At 35.5% G+C, this 26,245-nt stretch overlaps 1 protein-coding gene across 1 annotated transcript; it reads right to left on the bottom strand.

Moving 5' to 3' along the window:
* Positions 1 to 1,605: 1,605 nt before the first annotated feature.
* On the bottom strand, positions 1,606 to 26,019 carry FBXL4 (F-box and leucine rich repeat protein 4). Its single transcript, XM_070953798.1, has 7 exons — positions 25,504 to 26,019; positions 23,951 to 24,299; positions 19,508 to 19,752; positions 14,487 to 14,700; positions 8,899 to 8,970; positions 7,317 to 7,629; positions 1,606 to 1,924 (listed from the first exon to the last, which is right to left on the bottom strand). The coding sequence occupies exons 1-7, from the start codon at positions 26,010 to 26,012 to the stop codon at positions 1,761 to 1,763; spliced, it is 1,866 nt and encodes a 621-aa protein (XP_070809899.1). The 5' UTR covers positions 26,013 to 26,019; the 3' UTR covers positions 1,606 to 1,760.
* Positions 26,020 to 26,245: the final 226 nt, after the last annotated feature.

Genomic DNA, 26,245 nt, shown 5'->3' with positions numbered 1-26,245 from the left:
GTCCCAAAATAATGAGATCCCTTAATGCTACAACTTGTTTTGGAATTCTAACAAGTGAGCAAAGAGAGGCAAATGGAAAACACTCCAAAAGGTAACATACTCATCTCCCCCCCTTTTTTCATGACTGATAATATGACAGCAGAAAAGAAAGGATCGGAACTCCCCAAATGAAATTGGTGGAGAAATTCTCAGCTCCATCAGAGACTGTCAGGGAACTTTAGTGGGCTGTTCCTTCAGGCTAGCGAAATAGCCCCTTAAAAATAAATATATAAATAAAACATTAAATGGTAAATAAATTATAAGGTAAACAACTCAAAGGTGCTTTTTTTCAGGGGGCAAAAGTCTACAGAGATTCTCAGTCATCCAGGTCATTTTAGCTATACAATTTGGGATGAACACCCTTTGAATGGTGTGTGAGTAGGAATGGATTTCCAGAGGAAAAATTGCAGACTACAGGAACCAGGAGCACTACTCAAGTGACCCAGAGACACAGATAAACCTCCAAGTGCTTCAATGACCCTCTAAGACCGTGATGGCGAACCTATGGCACAAGTGCCACAGCTGGCACGCAGAGCCCTCTCTGTGGGCACGCGAGCCATTGGCCAGCTCATGTCCACTGTGCATGTGCATGTGCCTCCTGCCTGCCAGCTGATTTTCGGGATATGCAGGGGGGTGCATGTGTGGGGGGCAGGGGAAGCGGCAGGGGGAGTGGCATGCATGTTCCGGGAGAGCAGAAATGGGCCTGTTTCCGGCCTCTGAAAGGGCCTTCGGAGCTCGTGGAGGTTGTTTTTGCCCTCCCAGAGGCTCGAATTAAGCCTCCGGAGCCAGGGGAGGGCGAAAAATGGGCCTCCCGGAAGTTACAGAAGTCCGGAAATGGGCCCATGATGCAGGTTGCTAAAATTTTTGAATCCCACCTCTCACGTGCATGCGTGGGGGGAAGGGAGTCGCATACGCATGCGCGGGAGAAGTGGGGAGGTCTCTCACATGCATGAGATGTGTGCATTGCATTATGGGTGCCAGCACTCATGTGCACTGTCACGCATATACACGCACGCTTTTGGCACCCAAAGAGAAAAAGGTTAGCCATCACTGCTCTAAGAGATGCAAATGACCAGCTGTCTGCAAAGAATATAAATCCTTCCATTCCCCACTATCCTGTCAGAGCTGAAGAAGCTTCTTGGATGAGAAGTGAAACATCTTCAAAAGAAAAAACAAGAAAATGATCTCAGTGACCTCCTGAAAAAGCACCTTTGGGACAACTATGACCTGGATGACTGAGAATCTCTACAAACTCATTATATTGCATTTATTAGAAATTTCAAGGCTCTCAGTCTGAATCGATTGATGAAACTATTTGAATAAAATAGGTTTCATACTGCAAGACATTAAGGTTCTAAGTTCTTCCAATATTTATATCTTAAAAGTGAACATCAGAACTTAAAATGACTTCATTTTCCACTTCTCAAATGTATTATTTTAACAGTAATATCCTAGTAAGATTAAATGCTTAATGAACATTTAAGTGTATATCTTCTAACATTTACAAGATGCTTTCAACAATAATCATTTGACAAGTATTGTATCAGGAATAAATAGTTGGCCATTATTTAAATCTTTCATATTTTACTTTCATATTAAGAATTAACCTTTCCCCCATGCCTCACAAAAATATATATATTTTCTCTTTGAAAAAAAATCATTACAAATTCCCAGGAAGCAGAATCATCAGATCAGTTCTATATGGCAACATATGAATTGAGTCACTGAGTGAAGCTCTTCTTGATGAGCACATTAGGGAAGCTGGCATTCAGTTCTAGGACAATTCGGTGATCAATTTGTGAACAGAAGGACACATCAAGTAAGGACAATTCTTTACAAGACTCCAGCAATTTCCTTAAAGAAGCCGGGCTTACCATTCTTGTCCCTGGAAAAGAAGAGAACAAGAAGTTAAAGGGGGAAAAAAGGGAGTACTTAAAGAAATAAAAATCACAGAGCTCTTTAAGGAAAGCGAGTGTTCCTAATGAATACAAAGCTTTCATTTTAAAACTTTTCCTACTGCCACCCATAGTCAAAATTAGAGCATTTTTAATCCTTTCAAATATTATTTTTGTTTTATAGTCTGCATTTCTTATAAGTCACTTTGAATGCTTGTATAAATAGAAAGTTGGAATATAAATTAAATAATATTGAGCCGACATGGAATGGAGATGAAAGAATCGGATTTTCATTCAACTCTACAATTTACTGTGGTTTCCTCTACAATGGTTTGGTAAACCATGACATTTAATCCCATGAACTTTTTATTATAAATAAAAAGTACCCATTTTATCCTCTCTACTAACTAATCTTTCCCTTTTCCAGGTAAACTAGAGAGTTTGTTCAATGAACCTGTGTATTATTGGCTCCATTTTATCAAGTATGTGGACCAATTAAGATCACAGTCACCCCAGAAAGTACAACAAAAAAATATATATACTGTCATAAAATGTGCCTTACTTAGTTAATAATGTAGTATCTGTGCTTGAGGCCAAATGGTGAAAAGCAATGGCCAAGATAGCATAGCTAGATTGCAATCTGTGGCATATTTACAATGCAATTACAAGCCTATCTTACTTAAAATGAGCACAAACTGTAATCTTAGCTAATATACAGTTCAACATGATGTATTTGACACTGATTTCATTTAAGAATAAACTATATATCACAAATATACTACTGGAGTGCACAGTCCTTATTAATTTAAGAGTTTTTGAATAAAAACAAATTACATTTGTTGTATAACATGAACACTGATAGACTTTATTGTCTCCCCTGCCTACTGGGGATTATACCCTTGCTAAATAAATAATAAAATAGCAACAGCACTAATAAGATACCAGTTTGGTCTAGGGGTGAAGATACCAGGCTAAAAACCAGGAGACCCTGAGTTCTAGTTCTGCCTTAGGCATGAACGTTGTTTGGGTGACTTTGAGCCAATCCCCCTCTCTCAACCCAACCCATCTCACAGGGTTGTTGTTCCATGGAAAATAGGAGAAGGAAAGAATATTGGGCATGTTTGCCACCTTGACCTATTTATAGAAATAATAAAGGAAAGATAAAAATAAATAAATAATACTTCGGACTAATGGTGGAAAGAACCTAAACCAGCACAATGAGGAAGGCACAGTCAAAAATGCAAATAGGCTGCCTCCTTCCCAACAACCTGAAAATGATGGCTGCGTACAGAAGGCATTTGAAAACAGGCCAAGCTTCTCGTGTCCCAGTTTTTAACTTAGATGGGAAGGACGGTTGAAGAAATCCTCATAATGGAAGCTCTGGAAAACGCAGGTAAGTATGTTATTGCCTCTCTCTAGTGGGGGGTGATGTTTTTAATGTGCTTATTTCTGTACAGAAACTGAGTAACCGCATTCTGAAACTGTCAAGTAAACTGATGGTTTTGACAGGCACAAGGGGACAGTTGGAACTGTTGGCATTCTAGGAAAATGTGGGAGGCATTTTTTTTTTTTTAGTTTATAGCATCTAAGAAGCCGTCAAAAGAAGAATGCATTGTTATTCCTCCTTCCGTGCCTGAACGGTTTTACATATTAGGCCTTTTAAATATGTGTGAACTTTGCTAGAATTACTGTTTTTCATTCAATGAATCAAGATAGCAATTTAGGTAGGGTGCATACAGATGGTTAAACCCACCATATTCTCCTAAACTGTACTTTATGCTGCCTGGCTGCAGTCAAAATATCAAGTGGAAGTTTATTTTTCTGGAGCATGTTTTATGCCCTTATTTAAGCATAATCCAAACATATGTTGCAATTTATGTGATCACATAATGGCTCTGCATATGTTGCTCTGCAAGCAAAGAACAGAACTATACCCTTTTCACATATTGCCCATTTTCAAACTTCAGTATTAACAAGCATCTTAGTATTAGCAGCCACAAAGAAAGAGAAGGAGAAGAGCAGAGATGAAAGTAAACTATATCTGATATTTCCAAAATACGTCAAAATACTCATAAAAAAGGTAAAGGTTTCCCTTGCCGGTCGCGTCCAACTCTAGGGGGTATTAATCATCTCTGATTCACAGCCGAAGAGCCAGTGTTGTCCATGATCATGTGACCAGCATGATTATATGCCAAAGGTACATGGAACACTGTTACTTTCCCACCGAAGTGGTACCTATTTCTCTTTACATGCTTTCAACTGTTAGGTTGGCAGGAGTTGGCAAGTAAAGGAAGCTCACTCCATCACATGGTACTTAGGTCTCAAACTGCCAACCTCCAGTTGGCAAGCCCAGCATCTACTCCTTTATATGTACCTACTGGCTGAATGGCAGGTATAGCAATAGCACTTAGATTTATATACTGCTTCGGTGCTTTACAGCTCTAAGTGGTTTTACAGAATTAGCATATTGCCTCCAACAATCTGGGTCCTCATTTTACTGAACTCGGAAGGCTGGAAGGCGGAGTCAACGTTGAGCCACTCAGGATTGAATTCCTGGAGTGAGCAGTGAGTTAGCCTGCAGTATAGGTAGTCCTCAACTTACAATCACAATTGAGCCCAAAATTTGTGTTGTTAAGTGATAAATTTGTTAAGTGAGTTTTGCCCCATTTTACGACTTTTTTCACATTTGTTAAGTGAATCACTGCAAGCTCTTAGTCACATGGTTGTTAAGTGAATCTAGTTTCCCCATTGACTTTGCTTATGAGAAAATTGCAAAATGGGTGACATAACTCTGGGACAATGCAACTGTCATAAATGTGAACCCATTTGTCAAGCATTCGAATGTAAATCACATTCTGCAATTATGCTGCAATTATCATAAGTGTGATAAATGATCATAAGTCACTTTTTTCAGTGCCGTGATAATTTCGGATGGTCACTGAATGAACTGTTGTAAGTCGAGGACTACATGTACTGCATTCTAACCACTGTGCCACCATAAGTCATGGTATGAGAGCAGGATGAGGAAATCCAGGTTCAAGCCCACTCTCAGCCTCAGAAACTCATTTGGGTCACTTATTCACTCAGATCCAAACTACTGCATGGGAGTGGAGAAGGAAGTCCTACCTATTACTCTGCTTTGAACTCCTGAATGAAAGACATGGTATACATGTAACAAAGAAATAAATATCTCTAAGTTATTTTTAAACAGACATCTATTGTCATGAGAATTAAACACTTTACTTCAGAACCTTTAACTGGCTATTAAATCCTCACTATTATTGACAACAGGAAAGGGAGACCTAAAAAAGGATAAAAGTAGCTTGTTGTCTAAAGAGATGTTTAAAAGGTATTTATTTTTCTCTATGGAAGAGATTTCAATGTTTCACATGGCAGACATTTAATTTAGCAAGGTAGCATATTTTTGTGCTGGGTGGAGAGAGGATGTGTACTGATCCATTTAACAGCAGCAGATGTACATTTTTCTTGTCTTTGTGTTGTCTATTTATTGTTGTAATAAAACCTTGAGCATTGGAGAACTCTGATATAAATATTTAGAAAGAAACAATAACATATTTTATGTTTAGCTACGGTCATTCCACGAACACTCTGCAGCAGTAACTTGCAAGATATTTTGTACAATGAATTAACACAAAGCACACAAAGAAATCTATCACTCAAGAAAACTACAACAACAAGTCCAACTAACCACTTCCCCTCCAAAAATGAAGGCCTTGATAAGCATCCTGAAATAGGAAAAAAAAAAGCTGGCTAAAAACTGTCACCTGTACGTCACACTAAGCTTCGTACCCCACCTGTTTTTATTTTTATTTTATTTTTAAAATGAAGCTGAAGATTTCTCATGTTTCAAAGTAAAGTTCTGACTTCTAGCCCCATCCTGCCTGTCAGGACGTCCCAAGCATCCTTAAAAAATTAAATGGGTAGAGAACAGCATCCTAGCACTTTCTTTTGAAATATATGACTCTTTCAGGCAACACCAAGTATAAACTGGGAGATGTTGGAGAGGTTCTGGAAATTTCAGAGAAACACAACAAGGACAATGCTTTGCCTGTGAAGTGTCTTTTACATATTTTACCTCTTTTTGATAGTGTATGGTGGGTGCATGTGTTTTTACAAGGTATGTGTCTTTTGCCTGAAGGGTATGGCTCCATTATTTGTGAATACTTGCTTATGATAAAGATTGCATGCAAAATAATATGGAGATATATTGTCAGCAGATGGATCAAACATAATAAAAGAAAATAGCATTAAATTTCCATTTTTGGTAGATAATGCAGCTTGTATACAGTACAATTAAGCAATTAAATTAAATCTTATTGCATAGACTGATTTTTTTCTTATACAGGGGTACCTTGGTACTCATCCTTAATTGGTTCCGAGTGGCACAATGAGTACCAAAAACAATGAGTACCAATCAAATATTTCCCATAAGGAATAATGTAGTGAGTCACAAGGCAGCCAACATAGACAAGTTCTAGTTTGTGTGTGTTGCGTGCCAACAAGTGATGAGTACCAGGACAAAATTTTCACATCAAAGGGGTCAGAGGTTAAGTGAGATTAGTACTTGATTGGAAATACTATCAGGGAATTTCAGGATTGTTAAAATAGATTGGAAAAATCTAAACATATCCAGATTAGTGGCAAAATACATAAATAAATACAAAATACATTAAAATACATAAATACAGTTTGAAGTATGTTGAGAAAGTTTTGGGGTCTACTGCAACACAATTGAAAACTTAAATTTATTTATTAATTTTTAAATTAGCATTTAAATATATTTTTTAAAGAAGTAGGTTTGTTTTTACTCTTCAAAAAACTCTTTTATGATAAGGTCCCCACTTTATAAATATATCCTGTCATGCACTGTTACAATTCCAAGAACTTCTCAAAGCTGGCAATAGTACTTGAATGAATTTCAGGAATTCATTAAAAAAACTAGATTTTTTTAAAAAGAAAAAGTAGCAGCAAAGAATAAGTAATGAGGCAAATGTTCCCAATTTTGTTAATCAAAGAATTTGGAATTAGACTGATTTATCTCAGTACCAATGATTCGTTAAAGCCATGAATGTATCTAGTATTAATTGTTTTTACGCAGCAATCTGCCATCAGGAAATAGGAGATGTCTGAACATAGTATTTCCAACAGAAGAGAATATTTGTAGCTTAGGGTTGGACTCTGGGGAACCTGGTGCTATCTGAGCTTGGTTGTTGTCTTGCAAGAAAACAACCAAACTCAAGAGAACATCAATGGCCCTACATATAGTATTTCAAAATCACACCTTTATCTAACCTATAATTTTCTGATTCGGATAACAATTAATTAATTTACAGAAGAATTAAGTATTCTTGTGGTACTTACCTAAAATATCAAGCTGCCGAAGATTTGTACAATTTGCAGCAAGTTCTTCAATGTCAGAATCACACACAGATCGGTTAGCTGTCAGAAAAAGCTTTTGCAAATTTGGTAGTTTTCGGGCAAGTTTTGCAAAGCATCCCGTACTGCTCTGAAGAGTCGGGCACCAGCCAAGATCAAGCTCCTCCAACAGTGAACAGCCAGCAGCCAGCTCTGCTAATCCATTTTCAGAAATGTTTTTACATCGCCATAAATCCAATGTTCGAAGTTTTTTACATTTGGCTCCCATCATACTAGCTATTGTGTCATAGTCCTCAATCTGTCAAATTAAAAATATTTTTAAAACCAAATGATGTTATCTACTCTCACTGTAGATATCTAATGTTTATACTTTGTCTAGCCTAGACCCATAAGGAACCTAAGTATCAATTATTTAATTGGCCTTCAAGACCTTGTAGTCAAGAAACCATTTCTGATCAATGCACCAGCTAAATAACAATTTTTGGAACACAATTCCATCTAACATCTAACATACCATGGTATTTTTAAGCCTCTTTGCCTTCAGAAATGGAAAATAAAATAAAATAAACAATTGTTCTATAGTTCATCTGCTGAAAAAGTTCTGCTTCAAGTCTTGATCCTCATATTTTTAGTGATCACTGGACTTGAAGAACAATTCCAAAATAGGAACATTATCTGTAAAAAAGTTGTTTCTTATATCATCATCAAAAAGCATTTTAAATGAAGTCACAAGCTGGCTAGAGTTAAATTTGCACAGTATAAATGTAATATGATGCAGACTGACTTTACTCTTACTTTGAAACTAAGTAGTCTCATTTTGAACTATGGAAGTTTATAAACTGTCTGATAACAGAACCAGTCTGATTTAAAGTAAAAAAAAATAAACTAAAATGCAGGATGATTATAGAACAAATTATTGAACACAATCCTTTGCCCCCCAAGGGGGAAAAAAATAACAATTTATTAATTAAATTTATTTGCCACCCATCTCTCAACAAGGCAATTCAGGAAATAGCAGGAAGACATCAATAGAAGATATTAAAAAGTAATATTTGTAGAAACAAGTTCTATTTCATATCTATATCAAGTTTTGAGACATGCTAGTATTTATGCAAGGGAAAATGGAATACTGAAATGATATGTAGACTACCATATTTATATGCAGAATTCCTGCATGAGAATGGAGCCTTAAAACTGAAAACTCTTCATTTTTCTTACCGGAAGGTTTCACAGACAGTAACTGTACATGATTTAGGGGGATAATGGGGGATGGGGTTGAATTCCTAATTTCAATAATTCATGCGATACAAGTAAAATGATCAGCCCAAGATAACAGATGAAAATAAGAGTAATTTTCAATTGAAATTAATTTTCAATTAATTAAGGGTATTTACACCCTTAATCAGGTGTGTTTGTATTTGAGTTGAAGTAATTTTTAAAAAGTGGTTTATTTTTAATTTAATTTTTTTAAAATTTATTTGTTTAATATTTGGGGGGGGGGAGGGGGAGGAACCAAGCTAGTAAACTTGGGCAGCATCTCCACAAGTCAAAACTTTTAAGAACTTACCCTTACACAGCTTCCCAGGCTGAGGTGCTGAAGTTCTGAACAGAAGTTCAGAATGCTGAGCAGTGCCGTTTGCTGTCATTAGGGAACACATCAGAAGCAAATATAGAAAGCAAACATAAAGAGGAAGGGTCAATTAGACATTAAAGGCTGTCACCACTTTCCCTGAAATCCAGCTCAAAACCTAGGAAACAGACACCACAAATACCATTTAATGAGTCCCCAGATGCTCTAACCATTGATTGACTTATAGTCAAGGTAATCACTACAACCCTTTATATAATAAGTCACTGTGGATGTGGTTTTGCATGCCCTGAAGACACCTTTATTCCCATGACTTATCAGCTCTTTTCCCTCAGGAAAACTCTTAGAAGTCTGGTAAGTTCAAACAACAAGCAAGGCCAAACCAAAAACGCAGAGGGGCTGGTGACATCCTGAAAAAGGAAAGCACCTCTTGACATTCAGTGATCAGCTACAGCCTGATGGAACTGCCAATAGACTCACACAGCATCAGGATCGAGTTGGTGACTTTAATGTCACAGGATGGTCTTGCTGACAAGGATGCTGACAATCATTGAGCACCTGTCACAAGCAACATGCAGATGGAAACAAATATAACGTGCACTTTACACTCATGTTGTTGCCATTTTAAGCATGTTCACAGTGAAGTGCCACCTCATTAAAAAAAAATTGAAAAGGACTCTAACAGAATATCAGATGTACTTTGAAAAATGGTTATTCTTTCGAATTTATGGATAACTTTTACACACAGGCACGCATACTGCTCAAACTCAAATTAGTAATTTATTTTTTCCCAAACACTTTTCTTTGTTTCCAATTATTTTTCAGATTTTACAATTCTTAACTGACAAAAACTGACAGGAAAAGAGTAACAGAAAGACAATTATGAATTTCTTATAGTGCAGTAAAAAATTCAAACCTGTAATCTTTCAATGTAATTTCACAAGTTGTATGTATTCATTTAAGTCTTTTCAAAACTCAACCATGCCCTATCAGAATTTTTACTGAATAAAATATTACATGAAAGACTTCTGTTATAAAAACATATTTAAGTTTTATAGTGTTCCAGTTTTAAACACTTGAGTCAGTCTAACTGCTGCAATATAAATACAATATTTAACATGCACAAATATAAATAGGCATCTTTCTCATTAAGTAGACATCTTGTTAAAAGTTTTTAGCCATTTGCTATTTCTAAAGCACATACTATATTTTTACAGGCAAGTATAATTTTCATAATCTTTTTAATATTGAGGTCTTTATAAATTATTATTATGTAATTGGATTTACTGTAATACTAAATAGGATGAATAAATAGATTTAATCTCTAGCAAAGATTTCGACAAAATTATAATGGGAAAAGAAAAAAGAGTAGCAAAGGTAAAATCCAACGATTAAAAGAATGAACAATAATGCATCTTTAATAATGGAAAGTTATCCAGTCTTGCTCTATAGCAGGGATGTCAAACTCGTGTTGTCATGGCGTCATCACGTGACGTATCGTGACTTTTTTCCCTTCCGCTAAACTGGGTGTGGGTATGGCCAGTGCGTGACACAGGCTGGAAGTTTGATACCCCTGCTCTATAATGTTGGGTTATCAGACATTTGCTTTGTATTTATTAAAGGAAAAAAATACTAGATTCTGCTAAAGGGTAAATAACATTAGAAAACTATAAATGTTATACATGTTAATTCTATAATACTATAATCATAAATAAAATGGATGGTAATAGAAGTTTCAGATCCTAATATTAAAATATTTGTAATAAGTACAAAAATGATCAAATGGGAGTAAATGTATTTATATGCAGTGAATGAATTTCACTGTCAATGAATTTATATACAGTGAAAAGATGGGCCTCTAATCATTCATATTTCTGCTAGTATGATTTCAAGTCCAGGTAAGTTATAAAAAGAAAGGGCACATTTCATTCAATATCTACAATGTCACCATTCAACTAAACATATACATAAAATACAATTATGAAATTATTGGTTTGTACCTAGTTATAAAACAATCTAATGTTGGATATACGAAACTTTTTTTAAAAAAATACTACCATGGGGAAAAACAAAAGGATTTTGTACAGCCCCCAAATCCTTTGTGCTGTCCAAACTTCAACAATAGCACAAAGCAGAACTTTTCAGTAGCAGCACCTCCCCCCTGGAATAAGTATTAAGATTAGATTAACCACAACCCTGCTGGCCTTTTGAAGGCTTTTAAGACCTGAGTTTTTTTTTCCTTAAGTGTGAAGGCCAGGAAAGGGTTGAACCCACACATTGAATGAATCTATTGCTGACTGATTTGTCTTCAGAACTTTTTCTTTTACTGCCAAGTGTGTTCTATTTATTATTTTGTTATTACATTGATGTACAGGTAGTCCTCGACTTATGACCAGAATAGATCCCCAAATTTCTGTTGCTAAGTGAGATAGTTGTTAAGTGAATTTTGCCCTATTTTACGACCTTTCTTTCCATAGTTGTTAAGTGAATCCCTGCAGTGGTTACATTTGTAACATGGTTGTTAAGCAAAGTCAACGATAAGATTCACTTATCAGAAGGTTGCAAAATGTGATCATATGACCTTAGGACACTGCAACCGTCATAAATATGAGTCAGTTGTCAAGTGTCTGAATTTTGATCCGGGGTGAAATCCAGCAGGTTCTAACAGATTCTCGAGAACCGGTAGCGGAAATTTTGAGTAGTTTGGAGAACCGGCAAATACCACCTCTGGCTGGTCTCAGAGTGGGGTGGGAATGGAGATTTTGCAATATCCTTCCCCCCAGGAGTGAGGAGGGAGTGGGGATTTTGCAGTATCCTTCCCCTGGAGTGGGGTGGGAATGGAGATTTTGCAGTATCCTTCCCCTTGAGTGGGGTGGAAATGGAGATTTTGCCGTATCCTTCCCCTGCCATGCCCACCAAACCACATCATGCCCACCAAGCCCCGCCCACAGAACCGGTAGTAAAAAAAAATGAATTTCACCACTGTTTTGATCACATGACCATGGGGATGCTGCAATGGTCATAAGTGTGAAAAATGATTATAAGTCACTTTTTCTAGTTCCGTTGTAACTTCAAACGGTCACTAAATGAACTGTTGTAAGTCAAGGACTACCTATATTTATAGTCTCAGCTCTCCAAAGTGACTTGATGTGAGATGGCAGACTTTATACATATACCATACACATATAATAAATAAAGACTGATAACATCAGCTGTCATCATTCTGAGTCACAAAACATGTAACCCGATTCTAAGCCATGAAACACATGACAACACATTCTGAACCACAAATCATATGGCTTAATGTAGTTTAAAAGTTAAAATGTTCTCCAAAGACCCTCCCTCAAATCCATTTTCCACTCAACTGACATCTCTATCACCCATAGTGGTGCTTGAGCTCCCAAAAATAAGTTTAGCTCTCAAAAATCGAAAACTCCCCTCCCCCCCCGCCCCGACATGTCATTACTAAACAGATGGTTTCTTCTTAAGCCTTTTACTTATCAATGATGGAATGAAATCTTGTATATGTATCCAACATTGATTGGATATTTATCCTAGCAGTCCTGGGTAGAACTTGAAACCTTTACTACACTTAATAGGTCTTCTATTCAATATAAACAATCCCATTTCATTCTATCCACAATTCAATGCTTATCCCAAATGCTAGAAGTATATAATTGATATTTTTCAAAGAGAAACTCTGGCTTCAAAATAAATGTGCAAACAAAAATTAAGATATACATCCAATCAAGTATACACACCTACACAGAATTATTACATAGTTCATAAGAAATTGACAGTATGCTGTTATTGTCCATTGTGTACCTTAACTACATTCAAGACAATAAATTCTGAATGCATGTTATGAATGCATATTTAATGAATAAATTAAATGAATAAAGATTAAAGTCATGTATTAGCAAATGGTGAGACCATTAGCACAAAAATATTCTGTGTATAATAATTGCAAGCAAGATTGTAATTGAATAGACTTAAGCCAATAGGCTGATTGAAACAAAATTATAAATTATGTTAAGTACTCTCCAAAGTTAAGAAGCTTTTAACAATTATTTACAATTAGGAGATGAATTGCATATTGTGTTCTGGTTCTGGAAACAGTTCACTACATTTTATGAAAGGATTGTGTAAAAAGAGGACTTTCTATCTTTTAAAAAGTACTCCTAAAGTTGAAAATTGGAACATTTTGGCCATACACATTCAAAAGTGAGAGACAAAGGGCAAAATGAAATATGTGGCAATTAAGCTGCAGTCAGAGGAAGTAATTGAAAATTGAAAATCATGCATGCTATTACATATGTATTTTCTTCTTATATTTCCTTGTATTAAAAAGGAGCATTTTTCCACCGGCAGCAATTAAAAATTCATTCTTGCAGAATGCTGACTGCATATGTATGTATAAATAACTAGCTGTGAAAATTGGTCTACAAGCTTTTTGTTCAACAGGTGGTTTCTACCTGTATTACTAGCAGGTTCTATAAGCGATGAAAATGAAGAAATAAGAAAAAACATGTTTTCATGATCTTGGAAATAACAAATTTCTTACGGTACTGTAATAACTGGTAGAATACTGGCATTTTAGTATGGATATTGGCATACTAAATTACTATGAATTTCTGAAACAGGGCTGATTATTCCTTAAATGAATTTCAGGGCAACACTCAACCTAGCAATCAACATGACAAGCACCAGAAAGCACATCAAATCACACATGCAATAAAAATGTAGAAAATATATCTTACCAGTCATATACACTCACGTAAAGATGTTAAGTATACCCCACTGAAATTTATTTTTTCAATATACCGATATTTGATTTTCATTTCAACAATACTGATAAAGGGGATATAGTACAATGACTATCACACACTACTTACAATTTGCAAGCCATTCTGTAATAAATAAATAAATACCAATGCAAATTTCTCATGTGGAAAAATTAAGCATACCCCTATATTTATCACTACTACATAAAATTAGTGCCTGGTGCCCCGTTTATCTGCAGTTCTGCAGGTTGTCTAAGAACATCTAACCATCATACAAGTTTAGATAGGATGGGCATACTCTTAAGTCTCTTTCCTTAAACATTGCCACCATATTGGAGCATGCTTTTTCTGTGGCAGTCCCTGTCTTGTGGAACATTCTTCTCCCTAAAGTTCGGCAGGCCTCTAGCCTCCTAGCCTTCTGTAAAGCACTGAAGACCTTTTTCCCCCAAGCACTGTGACAAATGAGGTGACTATATATTGGAAGCTTGACTTGTGCCAGGTTTTTGTTTTTAATGTTTAATAGTTTTAATATGGTTTTTATGTTATTAAAATCTGATGACTGCTCAGAATTCAGTATAAAATGGGTGGCTGTACAAATGTTTTAAATAGTAAATAAACAAACAAAACCATTATTAATCATTACTGAGTCTTTCAAACACCACATTCTGAAGTTTCTCTTCCTCTGATATTTACTATATGTTTAAAATAGTTTACTATGTTTTCTCTATAACTTTACAAAGAGTGCTTTAACACGTAAGGGTGAAAGAAAAATGATTTTCATACCTCTATTTTTGTTCGATAAAGAATTAAACGTGTAAGGTTGCACAATTTGGCAATGTGGTTGAAAGCCTGAGGTGGAATTTTATCACAGGAGGAGAGATTTAATTCCTGCAAATTTAAACATGTGTCAGCAATAACTTCCAAACAAGCCTCATTGAGGAAATGGCCACAAGACAATTCCAGGCGTACTAGTTCTGAACCACAAACTTTCAGGAACCTGTAAGAAGCATAGATGAATCAATTCACCAAGAAAAGTAATGCATTTGCTTTTAATTCATTGTAAAAACTGGGTAAATTCCCAGAATTTCCAATGCCATGTCTTAATAGATCAGGAACAAAATGATGCACGCCTAACAAGGAACTATTTTAGCATAGAAACAACTTCCTCTGAGATAATTGGAAGGTAATAATAATCAATTCCAGTATCCAAGACAATCCAGTTAGCCAAGGATTCTTTGTGACATTGCAATAGGTCACATTCCAACATGTAAGCTTTTAAATATATTTAAATCCATTTACAAGTGTTACAATTTAGTATCCAAAAATAATGTGATGCACTGGAATGTATTGGGGATAAAAATGCAGTATCCCATTATATCTGCACAAACAAAAACAATATCCCCTCCAAACTCTCCTGTAATTATGAACTACAGCTGTCAGCTGGGTTTCATAATAATTAATATAAGCATTATTTGTATTCATTTACTGCATCTCTGTTCAGTGTTTCCCATGAGAGCTTGAATTCACATACATAAAGGCACCCTGCAATTTTATCCTTATAACATAAATCCTAAGAGACAGATTAGGCTGGGACATAATGATTTAGTTCAAAGTCACTCAGATATTTTGAAACGGAGACTTGAACATGGATCTCGATATATCTGGATCATGATGCTATCTGGCTTCCATACCTTCTCTGTTTTGGAACCTGTATCATATTTCTTGATGTTGCATAGAGGTACAGTTCAACTTCATATTAGAGTTTTTGTATGTCCTACACAACTCATCCCCTGAATTGGAATGCTCAGATATGCTTGTCAGTGTCAAGTGCAAATCAGATGGAAAAAGCCCAAGGAAACGAAAGGAGGTTGATCCTGAGACAAAATTATTTTTTGAGAACAAAAACTACGATCCATGCAAACTAACCTGTTTATATTCAACTGAAATAGTTCAAGCAAAACAAGAAAATAGCAGAGCAAAAAAATAAAATCACTTCACACAGCAGTCAAATTACATGGCTAAGTAGATTTTTAAAAAATCAGAATAAATTAATTTGTATTGATTCATTCATTGTTTAAAATGTCACCAGCCGTAAAGAAGTTTTTTTTTTATTTTTAAAGGAGGAATATTGCTTTAATGTAGACATTTCATGTTGCCAAAGCATTTAAACAGAATTAAATGTTCTTCTGTTACAGAAGAAACAACAGCCTCTCACTACTGATATTTCAAGCAGTATCAAAGACATTTACTAGTCTGCTGTTGTCAAAAAGAGAATTATCTCAATTTAATTTATTGTATAAAGAACTTGTACGTGATAATATATCTCATCTATTAAAGTGCCTAAAGATTACTGATAGAGCACTATAAAATTATTCAGCTATATCACATTAACATCATTTGATTATACATGATTTATAGTCCCATTTAATATTTCTCAAACTCTCTGTCTAGCTCAAGCAAAGAAGTTTAGTACGTTTAGCAATTTTTATAAGTGAAACATTACAATATTCTTACATAGCCCTACGGAGGTGGACACTATCAATAAGTTAAATTACCTTCAGCCTTGCCTCAGGATATTGAAATGCCTTAAGCATTCTGTCCTCTCATGGTAATATTTTGTTAGTTTGTCAGCTATCCTAGATTACTATTCTAATTTGTTCTGTTTCTTATTATTAATACATACTCTACTAATATTTACATTTTCAGAAACATAAACAACATGACTGCTGTATATATTAGCAGTACATATTAACGCTAAAAGTGTATATTAACACTAAATGATGCTCACAGAAGGATAATTTACTCATTGTCTATAAACTTCAACATATCTTCAACAAGATATATCATAGATTTATGTGCAGTGTAAAAATAGTATAACATATAGATTATTATTCTTTGAAAAAATTGTCAATTATTCAGCCTATGAATTATTAATTTTAAAAAAGAAAAAATATTTTAAAACTGTAGGTACAAATTGATTATAGCCATTCCATTTACAGAATTTCCATTATCAACAATAGATGAAGTAACTAAAATCTTGGATTGTTTTTGATTAGTATTTTCTTAAATGTTTGAATGTATAAAGTAGATTGTAATGAAACATGCCAACATGTCAACTGTCATTTATAGTCATGGCCCTTAAAAATTTATATATATTTTACTATATGAATTTTGTGACAGAGCCAACCATTAAAATGGACCCTGGTGGCATAGTGGTTAGAATGCAGTATTGCAGGCTAACTCTGCCCACTGCCAGGAGTTCGATCCTGACTGGTTCAAGGTTGACTCCGCCTTCCATCCTTTTTAGGTCAGTAAAATGAGGACCCAGATTGTTGGGCAATATGCTGACTCTGTAAACCTCTTAGAGAGGGCTGTAAAGAACTGTGAAGTCTAAGTATATAAGTCTAAGTGCTATTGCTATTAAATGTAAATCTAAAAGATTCTTTTGCGGGCAGAAAAATACAGACTAAAAGATATACACTCTCTAATATAGAGAAAGTTTGGAGTTTAAAAATCTGCCATTTCAGCAGATTTTTAGCAAGATGTCCTAGAAAACAATAATGTTGAGATACTGGTTTTCATAAAAGACAGCAATGTTGTTAAAGCAAATTTTCTTTGGCCAGTGTTTTGTATTATAGGTGAAACTTAAAAAATTAGAATATCATGCAAAAGTTAATTTATTTCAGTAATGCAACTTAAAAGGTGAAGCTAATATATGAGATAGATTCATTACATGCAAAGCGAGATAGTTCAAGCCTTGATTTGTCATAATTTTGATGATTATGGCTTACAGCTCATGAAAACCCCAAATTCACAATCTCAGAAAATTAGAATATTACATGAAATCAATAAAACAAGGATTGTACATAGAACAATATCAGACCTCTGAAAAGTATAAGCATGCATATGTATTCAGTACTTGGTTTGGGCCCCTTTTGCATCAATTACTGCCTCAATGCAGTGTGGCATGGATGCTATCAGCCTCAGGATGCTTCAATAGCAGCCTTCAGCTCTTCTGTATTGTTTGGTCTCATGTCTCTCATCTTTCTCTTAGCAATGCCCCATAGATTCTCTATGGGGTTCAGGTCAGGCGAGTTTCTGGCCAATCAAGCACAGTAATCCCATGGTCATTGAACCAGGTTTTGGTACTGTTGGCAGTGTGGGCAGGTGCCAAGTCCTGCTGGAAAATGAAGTCAGCATCCCCTTAAAGCTGGTCTGCGGAAGGAAGCATGAATTGCTCCAAAATCTCCTGGTAGATGGCTGCGTTGACCCTGGACTTAATGAAGCACAGTGGACCAACACCAGCAGATGACATGGCTCCCCAAATCAACACAGACTGTGGAAACTTCACACTGGACTTCAAGCATCTCGCAGTGTGTGCCTCTCCATTCTTCTTCCAGACTCTGGGTCTTTGGTTTCCAAATGAGATGCAAAAGTTGCTCTCATCAGAAAAGAGGACTTTGGACCACTGAGCAACAGACCAGTTCTTTTTGTCTTTAGCCCAGGTAAGACGCTTTTGACGTTGTTTGTTGTTCAGGAGTGGCTTGACAAGAGGAATACGACATTTGAAGCCCATGTCCAGGTTCCGTCTGTGTGTGGTGGCACTTGATACACTGACTCCAGCCTCAGTCCACTCCTTGTGAAAGTCCCCAACACTTTTGAATGGCCTTTTCCTGACAATCCTCTCCAAGCTGCGGTCATCCCTGCTGCTTGTGCACCTTTTTCTTCCACACTTTTCCCTTCCACATAACTTTCTATTAATGTACTTTGATACAGCACTTTGAGAACATCCAACTTCTTTTGCAATTTTCCTTTTGAGGCTTTCCCTCCTTGTGGAGGGTGTCAATGATGGTTTTCTGCACAACTATCAGGTCAGCAGTCTTTCCCATGATTGTGATTCCTACCGAACCAGACTGAGAGACCATTTAAAGATTCAGGAACCCTTTGCAGGTGTTATGGCTTAATTAGCTGATTAGAGTGGGACACTTTGAGCCTAGAATATTGAACCTTTTCACAATATTCTAATTTTCTGAGATTGTGAATTTGGGGTTTTCATGAGCTGTAAGCCAGAATCATCAAAATTATGACAAATCAAGGCTTGAACTATCTCACTTTGCATGTAACGAGTCTATCTCATATATTAGTTTCACCTTTTAAATTGCATTACTGAAATAAATGAACTTTTGCATGATATTCTAATTTTTTGAGTTTCACCTGTAGTTTGCACAAGACACACAATACACAAAGAATTTACAAAGGCTGCAATTTTCCACCCCTTAGCAAGTTTAGCTCTTTTAAAAATCCAAATAAATAGTTCTCTGACAGAAAAACCTATTTTTGCTGATAACCTCATCTGTATCCCTACTTTTCCCCTATAGGAGGAGGAATTCACAAATGCCGTTCCAGGAAGCATTTTCTTTCTTGCCATGTTTACATACAACTTTAAATTTCAAAACCAGCCAAATGTTTGGTAGGTGGGGGAAAAAAATGAGTAGGAATACAAAAGACAACAGAAAGAAAATTTGAACTTTTCAACTCCTACTCTTGAAAAAGTGTCAGAACAAAATCAAGTACATGAAAAGAAGTTGCTAAACTTGCCTGCCAGGTTATCTCTCTGCCACTGGATTTTATGTCTTTGATGCTGCCGATGCATGACTAAACATATGCCTCTGACCTTGAAGTATTATGGATTGACTACAGTCATGTTAGTAACTTTTATTCTAACTGCTAGGTGATTGGGATAAAGGGATGTGTCTATTATTCTATTTTATAGAATACGTTATATACCTCTTCAGAATACTGACCTGCTAAAGGCAGAAAATGAAATGGTTCCTCTGTTCCCAGTCCAAGATAAATTAAGCCACTGGACCAGGATACAACGAGACTGCAGATATTCTAAAGCTGTGTCATTAATCCTTGCCCAATATGGTTGCAAACTGAGATGAATATATTGTAGTGGATCACAACAATGTTGATATAGTAGCTTACATGTCTGTGAGAGTCTACATAGATCCGGAACTGTAAGGTGACTCAAAATCAACTGGATGAGCTGAATGAAAAAACAACAATAAAAGTAAATTACTCTATCAAAATCGTATTTTCATGCTAGGTAAATAAATTTTTATTCTAATTAAATTAATCTCCCCAATTTCATTTCCATTATTTTACTATTTTTTATATGGTGGTGTATATATTTCTATTTTGTGCTTGCTTTCAACCTCACCTTTCAGATGTAACCTGCATTTAACCTTAAATTGTATACGGATAGCTACACCCTAAAGAGTTGAACAAAAGTTGAAATCTGATATGATTTCAATCAAATGTACTTAAAATTATATATGTTTACACTCCAGTCATATACAGGTAGTTCCTGCTTAACAACTGCCCTATTTAGGGGCCGTTCAAAGTTACAACAGCACTGAAAAAATAATTTTATAACTGATCTTTGAACTTACAACCATCATAGCATCTCCATATCACATGATTGAAATGTTGGTGTTTCTCAACTGGTGGGGCATTTACAATTGTCACAGCCCCGCAATTTCCATTTGTATGCTTTACAGCTGGTTTCTGGCAAGCAGAGTCAATGGAGAAGCCAGAAGTAAAAACACAAGTCACCCACATGTCTTGCTTAACAACCTGCAGTGACCCACTTAAAAACTGAATGGGAAGTGCCATAAATCCATGCCAATCATATGTTGTTTTACTTAGCAATCATGTCATTTAATGATAGAGTTGCTGGTCCCAATTCTGGTCACTAAGAGTTATTAAAAATCAAAATCTGATAATGCAAATGGGCATAGAATAGATGAAGAGTTTTTTTGGGAAGTGCAGGCGCCTTTGACTTGTTCTTGATTCTTGGTGAGTCCCTGCAGTTTTCTTGGTAAAGTTTTTCAGAAGTGGCTCGCCAGCTGTCTTTATGCCTTTAGGCAGGAATAGAACTCACAATCTCTTGTTTTCTGGTTCGATTCCTTAACCATTGCACAATACTGGCTCTTTTTACATGAAGTATTTTTTTTAACATATTTTAATATTTAAAATTTCACTTCTAGTTCTGAGTAGAGTTCTTCTGCACATATACTAAAATCAAGATTTTTTTAATGTCATGTTTATTATGACCATTATTGTGTATGGCTCAGCTGAAATACCTTTAAGTCCTTTTACTTTCAATGGGACAGTAACCCTTAGGTTTTCTTCACTCTTTCTGAATTAAATGGGATTTTATTATATCTATTAAAAATAAAATGCATATCATTACCTCATGTATTATATAGGATTTGAATATATAAAATACAAAGATTCATGTTATCAATATGAAGTCCACCCCTACCTGCTATTTTTTTTTTTTTGTTGCCATATAGCCTAATCAGTAATCTAAGTTGGGTCTGTATTTTAGAGAAAAGCTCATGAGCGCTGTGCTTTTTGGATTCAAAGGTATAAATATGCTTCAGATTATACATTAGTGCAAACAATCACAATCGGGACTGGAATTTCTATTGCTAAGCAATGCAATTTTGAAGTGTGATACCGCAGGACACGTTGCTTAACAACAGTAATCCATACAGTCCCCATTGTTGCTGTTAAATAAGGATCACGAATCATTAAGCCAGGACCTCCTCTTCTCAACTTCCTGATGGCTTCCAACAGGCAAAGTCAATGGGGAAGCTGGCAGGAAGTCACTAGTCCTGGGCAGTTTGTAAGCAAGTCAGTAGGTGGTTAAGTAGATGATGCAGCACAACATGAGCACACCTAGGTAGGAGTGGTTGCTGCTGTGTATGGGAGGCTGTGCAAGTGATTGCTGTGACTCAAATGTGGTCAGGGAAGGGATGGCCACTGCAAGGTGTGGGAGGCTGTGCAGGCAGCTTACACAGCACCAAACAAGCACAATTGGATGGGTACTATGGAGTGGGGGGGGAGGGTACACTGAGGATAGGCACGTGCTACAGAATAGGAGATACCTAGAAGAAAAAGTAGTGTAAGTGGGATCAACTTAAAGAAGCCACTTGCAACTTTCCTGCTGGCTTCCTTATTGATTTTGCTTCTGGGAAACCATCAGGGAAAGTGGCAAATGGTGATTATATGACTAAGGAACACTGCAACCATTATAATCTGAATCTGAAGAACACAGAACTATGATGTCTATCATTTGATTAATCAAATTTGGCATTTAAGATATAGCAGAGAAAAAGTTCACAAAGTAACATTATAGCCAAGATAAACATCAAGAGTCTACAAACCAGGGTGGATAAAAATCAATGATTTTTTTTAAAAAAATAAAAAAAAATCAGATTTTTTTAATTTAAATTGGATTTTTTTTATTTAAATCGGATTTTTTTGATTTTTATCGAATTTATTTTAATAAAAAACTTTTGGGGTAAAAATCTATCGTAAGAAAGTTTTCTAAATAATTTTACATAAAGTTTACATAAATAATTTAGTTTATTCAGCATGAAATGGAGCTTAGTTATGTAGCATGAGGCTGTATATTCTGCAACACTGGGACTATCGGTGAGTCAACAGTGGGTCAAAGGAGTAGCAGAGATGACAGTTGCTCTTTAAAAATTATGATTTAAATCGAGTTGATTTAAATCAAACTTTTTTACTAGTGATTTAAATCATGATTTAAATTGTGATTTAAATCAACTCGATTTAAATCAAATCCACCCTGCTACAAACTGTCTTGGCAATGGGATAAACAAATATTAGCCCAAGAAATACAGGTTACAGAGTGGCTTATTTTATATATAATAGTGACAAGACTGCATCAAGTAAAAGTTGTGAGAAGGACAAGTTATCTTATTTTCATTGCACCAGGACGATCAGCCTAATTAATAGAACAATAAAATAACAGAGTTGGAAGGGACCTGGGAGGTCTTTTAGTCCAACCCCCTGCTTAAGCAGGAAACCCTATACCATTTCAGACAAATAGTTGTCCAATCTCTTCTTAAAAACCTTCAATATTGGAGCACCCACAATTTTTAGAGGCAAGTCATTCCACTGATTAATTGTTTAACTGTCAGGAAATGTCTCCTTATTTCTCGGTTGATGCTCTCCTTTATTAGTTTCGATCAATTACTCTAAGTTGACTGACTTTTAAGATCATATTTAGCATTTTTAATTTTAATTTTAAAGATGTGATAAAACAAACATATTTACACTTTAAACCATTAACCTCTAAACCATCAATGAGTCAAAGCACAAAGTGTGATTTCTGATTAATAATAATGACCAAATACAGCAAAAAGTGTAAAGGGGAAAACTATTTAAGATCCTTTTTAACTAATTTCATTATCTAATAATAATTATATGCTATATAGATAATAACACAACATTAGCATCAGAGATAAACAACTCCTAACATGTCAGTATCTATCAAAATCAGAAAAGGTAATCTCATTTTACACTAAAATTACATCTTAATACCTGAAATGAAAAGGATATAAACAAATGTCACCATGATGATGACATTAAAATGTAACTGCAGTATAAAATATATTTTGCTTCTGATCAAACAAAGAAAACAAATTTCAAGCCTATCTAGTAATCATTACTCTTAGTTAGTTTAAAATTTAGTATCTTGCTAAAAATGTCATTCCATATCTGGCCCAGCATAAAGCACAATTTGATATTATAATATGTGAGGACTTCAGAAAATTCCAAGAATGCAGCTTATGGCATAAAAATATGGCATCTGAAACTCAGCTGGCTTTATGAAATCTTAGAACTTACATTTAAAAAGGAGTAGGAATATAACATTTATGTAATGAATATATTTTACAGACTTAACAGTTAAGTTATTTATAATATATTTTCTGTTCAAAAGAAGAAAACAAAACATGCCTATTTTAAATAATTTGATTAACAGATGCTTAAAATAGCTGAATCAAAAAAAACTAAAGTATTATCCTCTTGTGATCAAGAAACTTCAATGAGGAAGACATTCATTTTTATAAGCACTTGACACAAAAATAAAAATGAATTTGCATGGGGAGATCAGCTAGGGCCGGTAACAGATTCTTCTAGTTTTAAGAATCTACTTGAATCAGTTTCAACCATTTTAAGAAAGAAAACAAAAAAGCTACACTAACTAAAATCCAGGAAGCTAACAGAACTTTAAAAACAGGCAAAGTTCATAAATATGTATATGACGCTATAACTACTTACGTACCTCAAGATATAATGAATCTCTACAGCCTAGTAATTATGACATTTTTTTTCTTAACCCTGTAAAATTTCCAGGCTTTTACCTCATAAGGCAATTTATCAAAGTATCCATTAGTTGTCCAGTCTTTGAAGGCAGCAGTGCTAAACTGCTTGTTGAGACTGTCCACGCTGCTGTAACTTTCTCTCTCCCCTTCTTCATCGTCATCTAGATCATTCATATCAATAATTGGAGTACTGAGTAAATGCAAAGGTCTTTCTCTTAAACCGTGTAGCACTACAGCATCCAACTCGGTATAATAATCCAGAAGGGAACTGTTTATTTCCAAACGGATTAAATTTGTAGGAAAATTTATTTGTTTGATACTAGGTGTAAATTGACGTGCCTGAGACAAAATCACCTTGGAAGGTAGCTCTGACCAAAGGATTTCCCACCTACCAAAAGAAAAGTAGATTAGTGTCACAGGGCAATTAATGCAAATATTACTGCCTTAATTTCGTTAATAAATTTCAATTTGGGGAGAAAATACCACAACTAATATAAAGAACATCAAACCATGGGCAGTATAAATACTATTTTAATTATGCTCTTAATACCTCTACAATGTATGATAAATATCTTAACTCCCAAACATTAAATAACGTTAACATTATTCAACAACATTTTAGTGTTAATTCTTTTTTAACCTGTCACTGCATTGGGAAGAAAACAAAGAGAGTAAGCTAAAGTGAAGATGCACTTCAGTAACAAATAGTTAAAGAGACCCTTTGGTTAAACCTGAAATTAAACCACAATTCATTCAGTAGAACAAGAACTTAGAAATTTGATCCCAAACCTATATTCAGGCTAATTAGCACTTGGAAACCAATGAAGTTTAATGTACAGGTAGTCCTCCGCTTGTTTCAATTCATTTAGTGACCATTCAAAGTTACAATGGCACTGAAAAAAGTGGCTATGACCATTTTTCATACTTACGACCTTTGTAGCAGCCCCATGATCATGTGATCAAAATTCAGATGCTTGGTAACTAGTTCATACTTATGATCATTGCTGTGCCTCAAGGACATGTGATCACTTTTTGCGGCCCTTTGACATACAAAATCAATGGGGAAGCCAGAGTCACTTCACAAACTTGTTACTAACTTATCAACTGCAGTGATTCACTTAAAAACTGTGCGTAAAATGGAGCAAAACTAACTTAACAAATGTCTCACTTAGCAAATTTCTCACTTAGCAACAGAAATTTTGGGCTCAATTGTGGTTGTAAGTAGAGGACTACCGGTACTATTAAGATGGATCTACAGGACAGTTTCTGAAGCATTTTCAAGAGCTCTGTTGCCCAAATATCTTACAGCAGGCTTTCTTAAACTGAAGCACTGCAAAACATTGAATACTGTGAATATAAAAAGCAAAACAAATGGGGGGCAGGCAGCTTTCACTTGCAAAGACTAGACCACGGAAAACAAGATTTCCTTTTCTTGCTACCTGTGAAGCCCAAACAGTTTGTAGATAGCAAAAAAAAATTTTGTGGGCACAAGGGAAGTACATATGTAGAATTTTCTAAGAAAAAAATGTTACTTTAAATATTTGAACATATCACATCAAAGAAAAACAGAGAAAATTAATGAAATGAATTACCTTACTTCACTGGGCTGATTTTGTGAATAAGGGCTTGCAGAACACGCCAAAATCCTAACCACAGCACCAGGATGATACGTTTCCAAAATATGTATGGCTGTCGGATACACTTGTTCCTCAAACGCAAGTTCTACATATTCCTGACTTTGGAAACTGGGTGGGATCCTCGTAAATGGTATTCGTGCGCTAGGGCACATATCCCACCATTTTCCATAAGTCCTAAACACAGCGGTTTGTGTAAAGTCACCTGAGCTAGGATAGACATTAGGAGTTCCAGCCAAATTCCACATGGTGTACGACATGCTGTTTTCACTGCCATAATGGGAGCTGAAGTCCAACACTTCTTTGGCATACTGGACCAATTCAACATTGATAGGTAGGGATCTATTTGACTCAATGGCTCTCCGATTGTTCATCAATTCTCCCCTTGTAGCTGTCCTGGCTCGGCGCCGAAGGCAAATATAGTAAAACATACTCAGAACTGTTAACATAGGAAATGCTGGTGACATCCGGACAGATAGTAAAATCCTCCTGAGTCAGTATCTTCAAGACTTCTTTGTGAGAAGTTTAAAATAAAAGAGATCCTGAATGAAAGCCCAAACAATTAATTGTCAATTTAAAACAGGCTCAAGAATTCAAGGAACCTTTAATTTATTTGAAGCAGATAAAAATGTAATATAGGTTGTCCTCGATTTACAACAGTTCATTCAATGACCAAGTTTTATTTATTTGTTTAATTTAT

This window comes from Pituophis catenifer, unplaced genomic scaffold, assembly GCF_029215685.1.
Source record: "Pituophis catenifer annectens isolate HBS135680 unplaced genomic scaffold, rPitCat1.0.hap2 SCAF_1, whole genome shotgun sequence".
Taxonomy (NCBI): Eukaryota; Metazoa; Chordata; class Lepidosauria; order Squamata; family Colubridae; genus Pituophis; species Pituophis catenifer.
Note: the sequence above shows the minus strand (reverse complement) of the source record. Positions and strands in the feature narration are given on the sequence as shown.

Bases quoted from the DNA above. Each gene is read 5' to 3' on its own strand.
- FBXL4 (XM_070953798.1), bottom strand. From the start codon at position 26,012: ATGTCACCAGCATTTCCTATGTTAACAGTTCTGAGTATGTTTTACTAT. The intron at 8,971-14,486 runs GTATGAAAATCA...CCCTAATGACAG, and splicing joins TTTATCGAACAAAAATAGAG to CAAACGGCACTGCTCAGCAT. The intron at 1,925-7,316 runs GTAAGTACCACA...CTTCTTTTCCAG, and splicing joins TCGGCAGCTTGATATTTTAG to GGACAAGAATGGTAAGCCCG.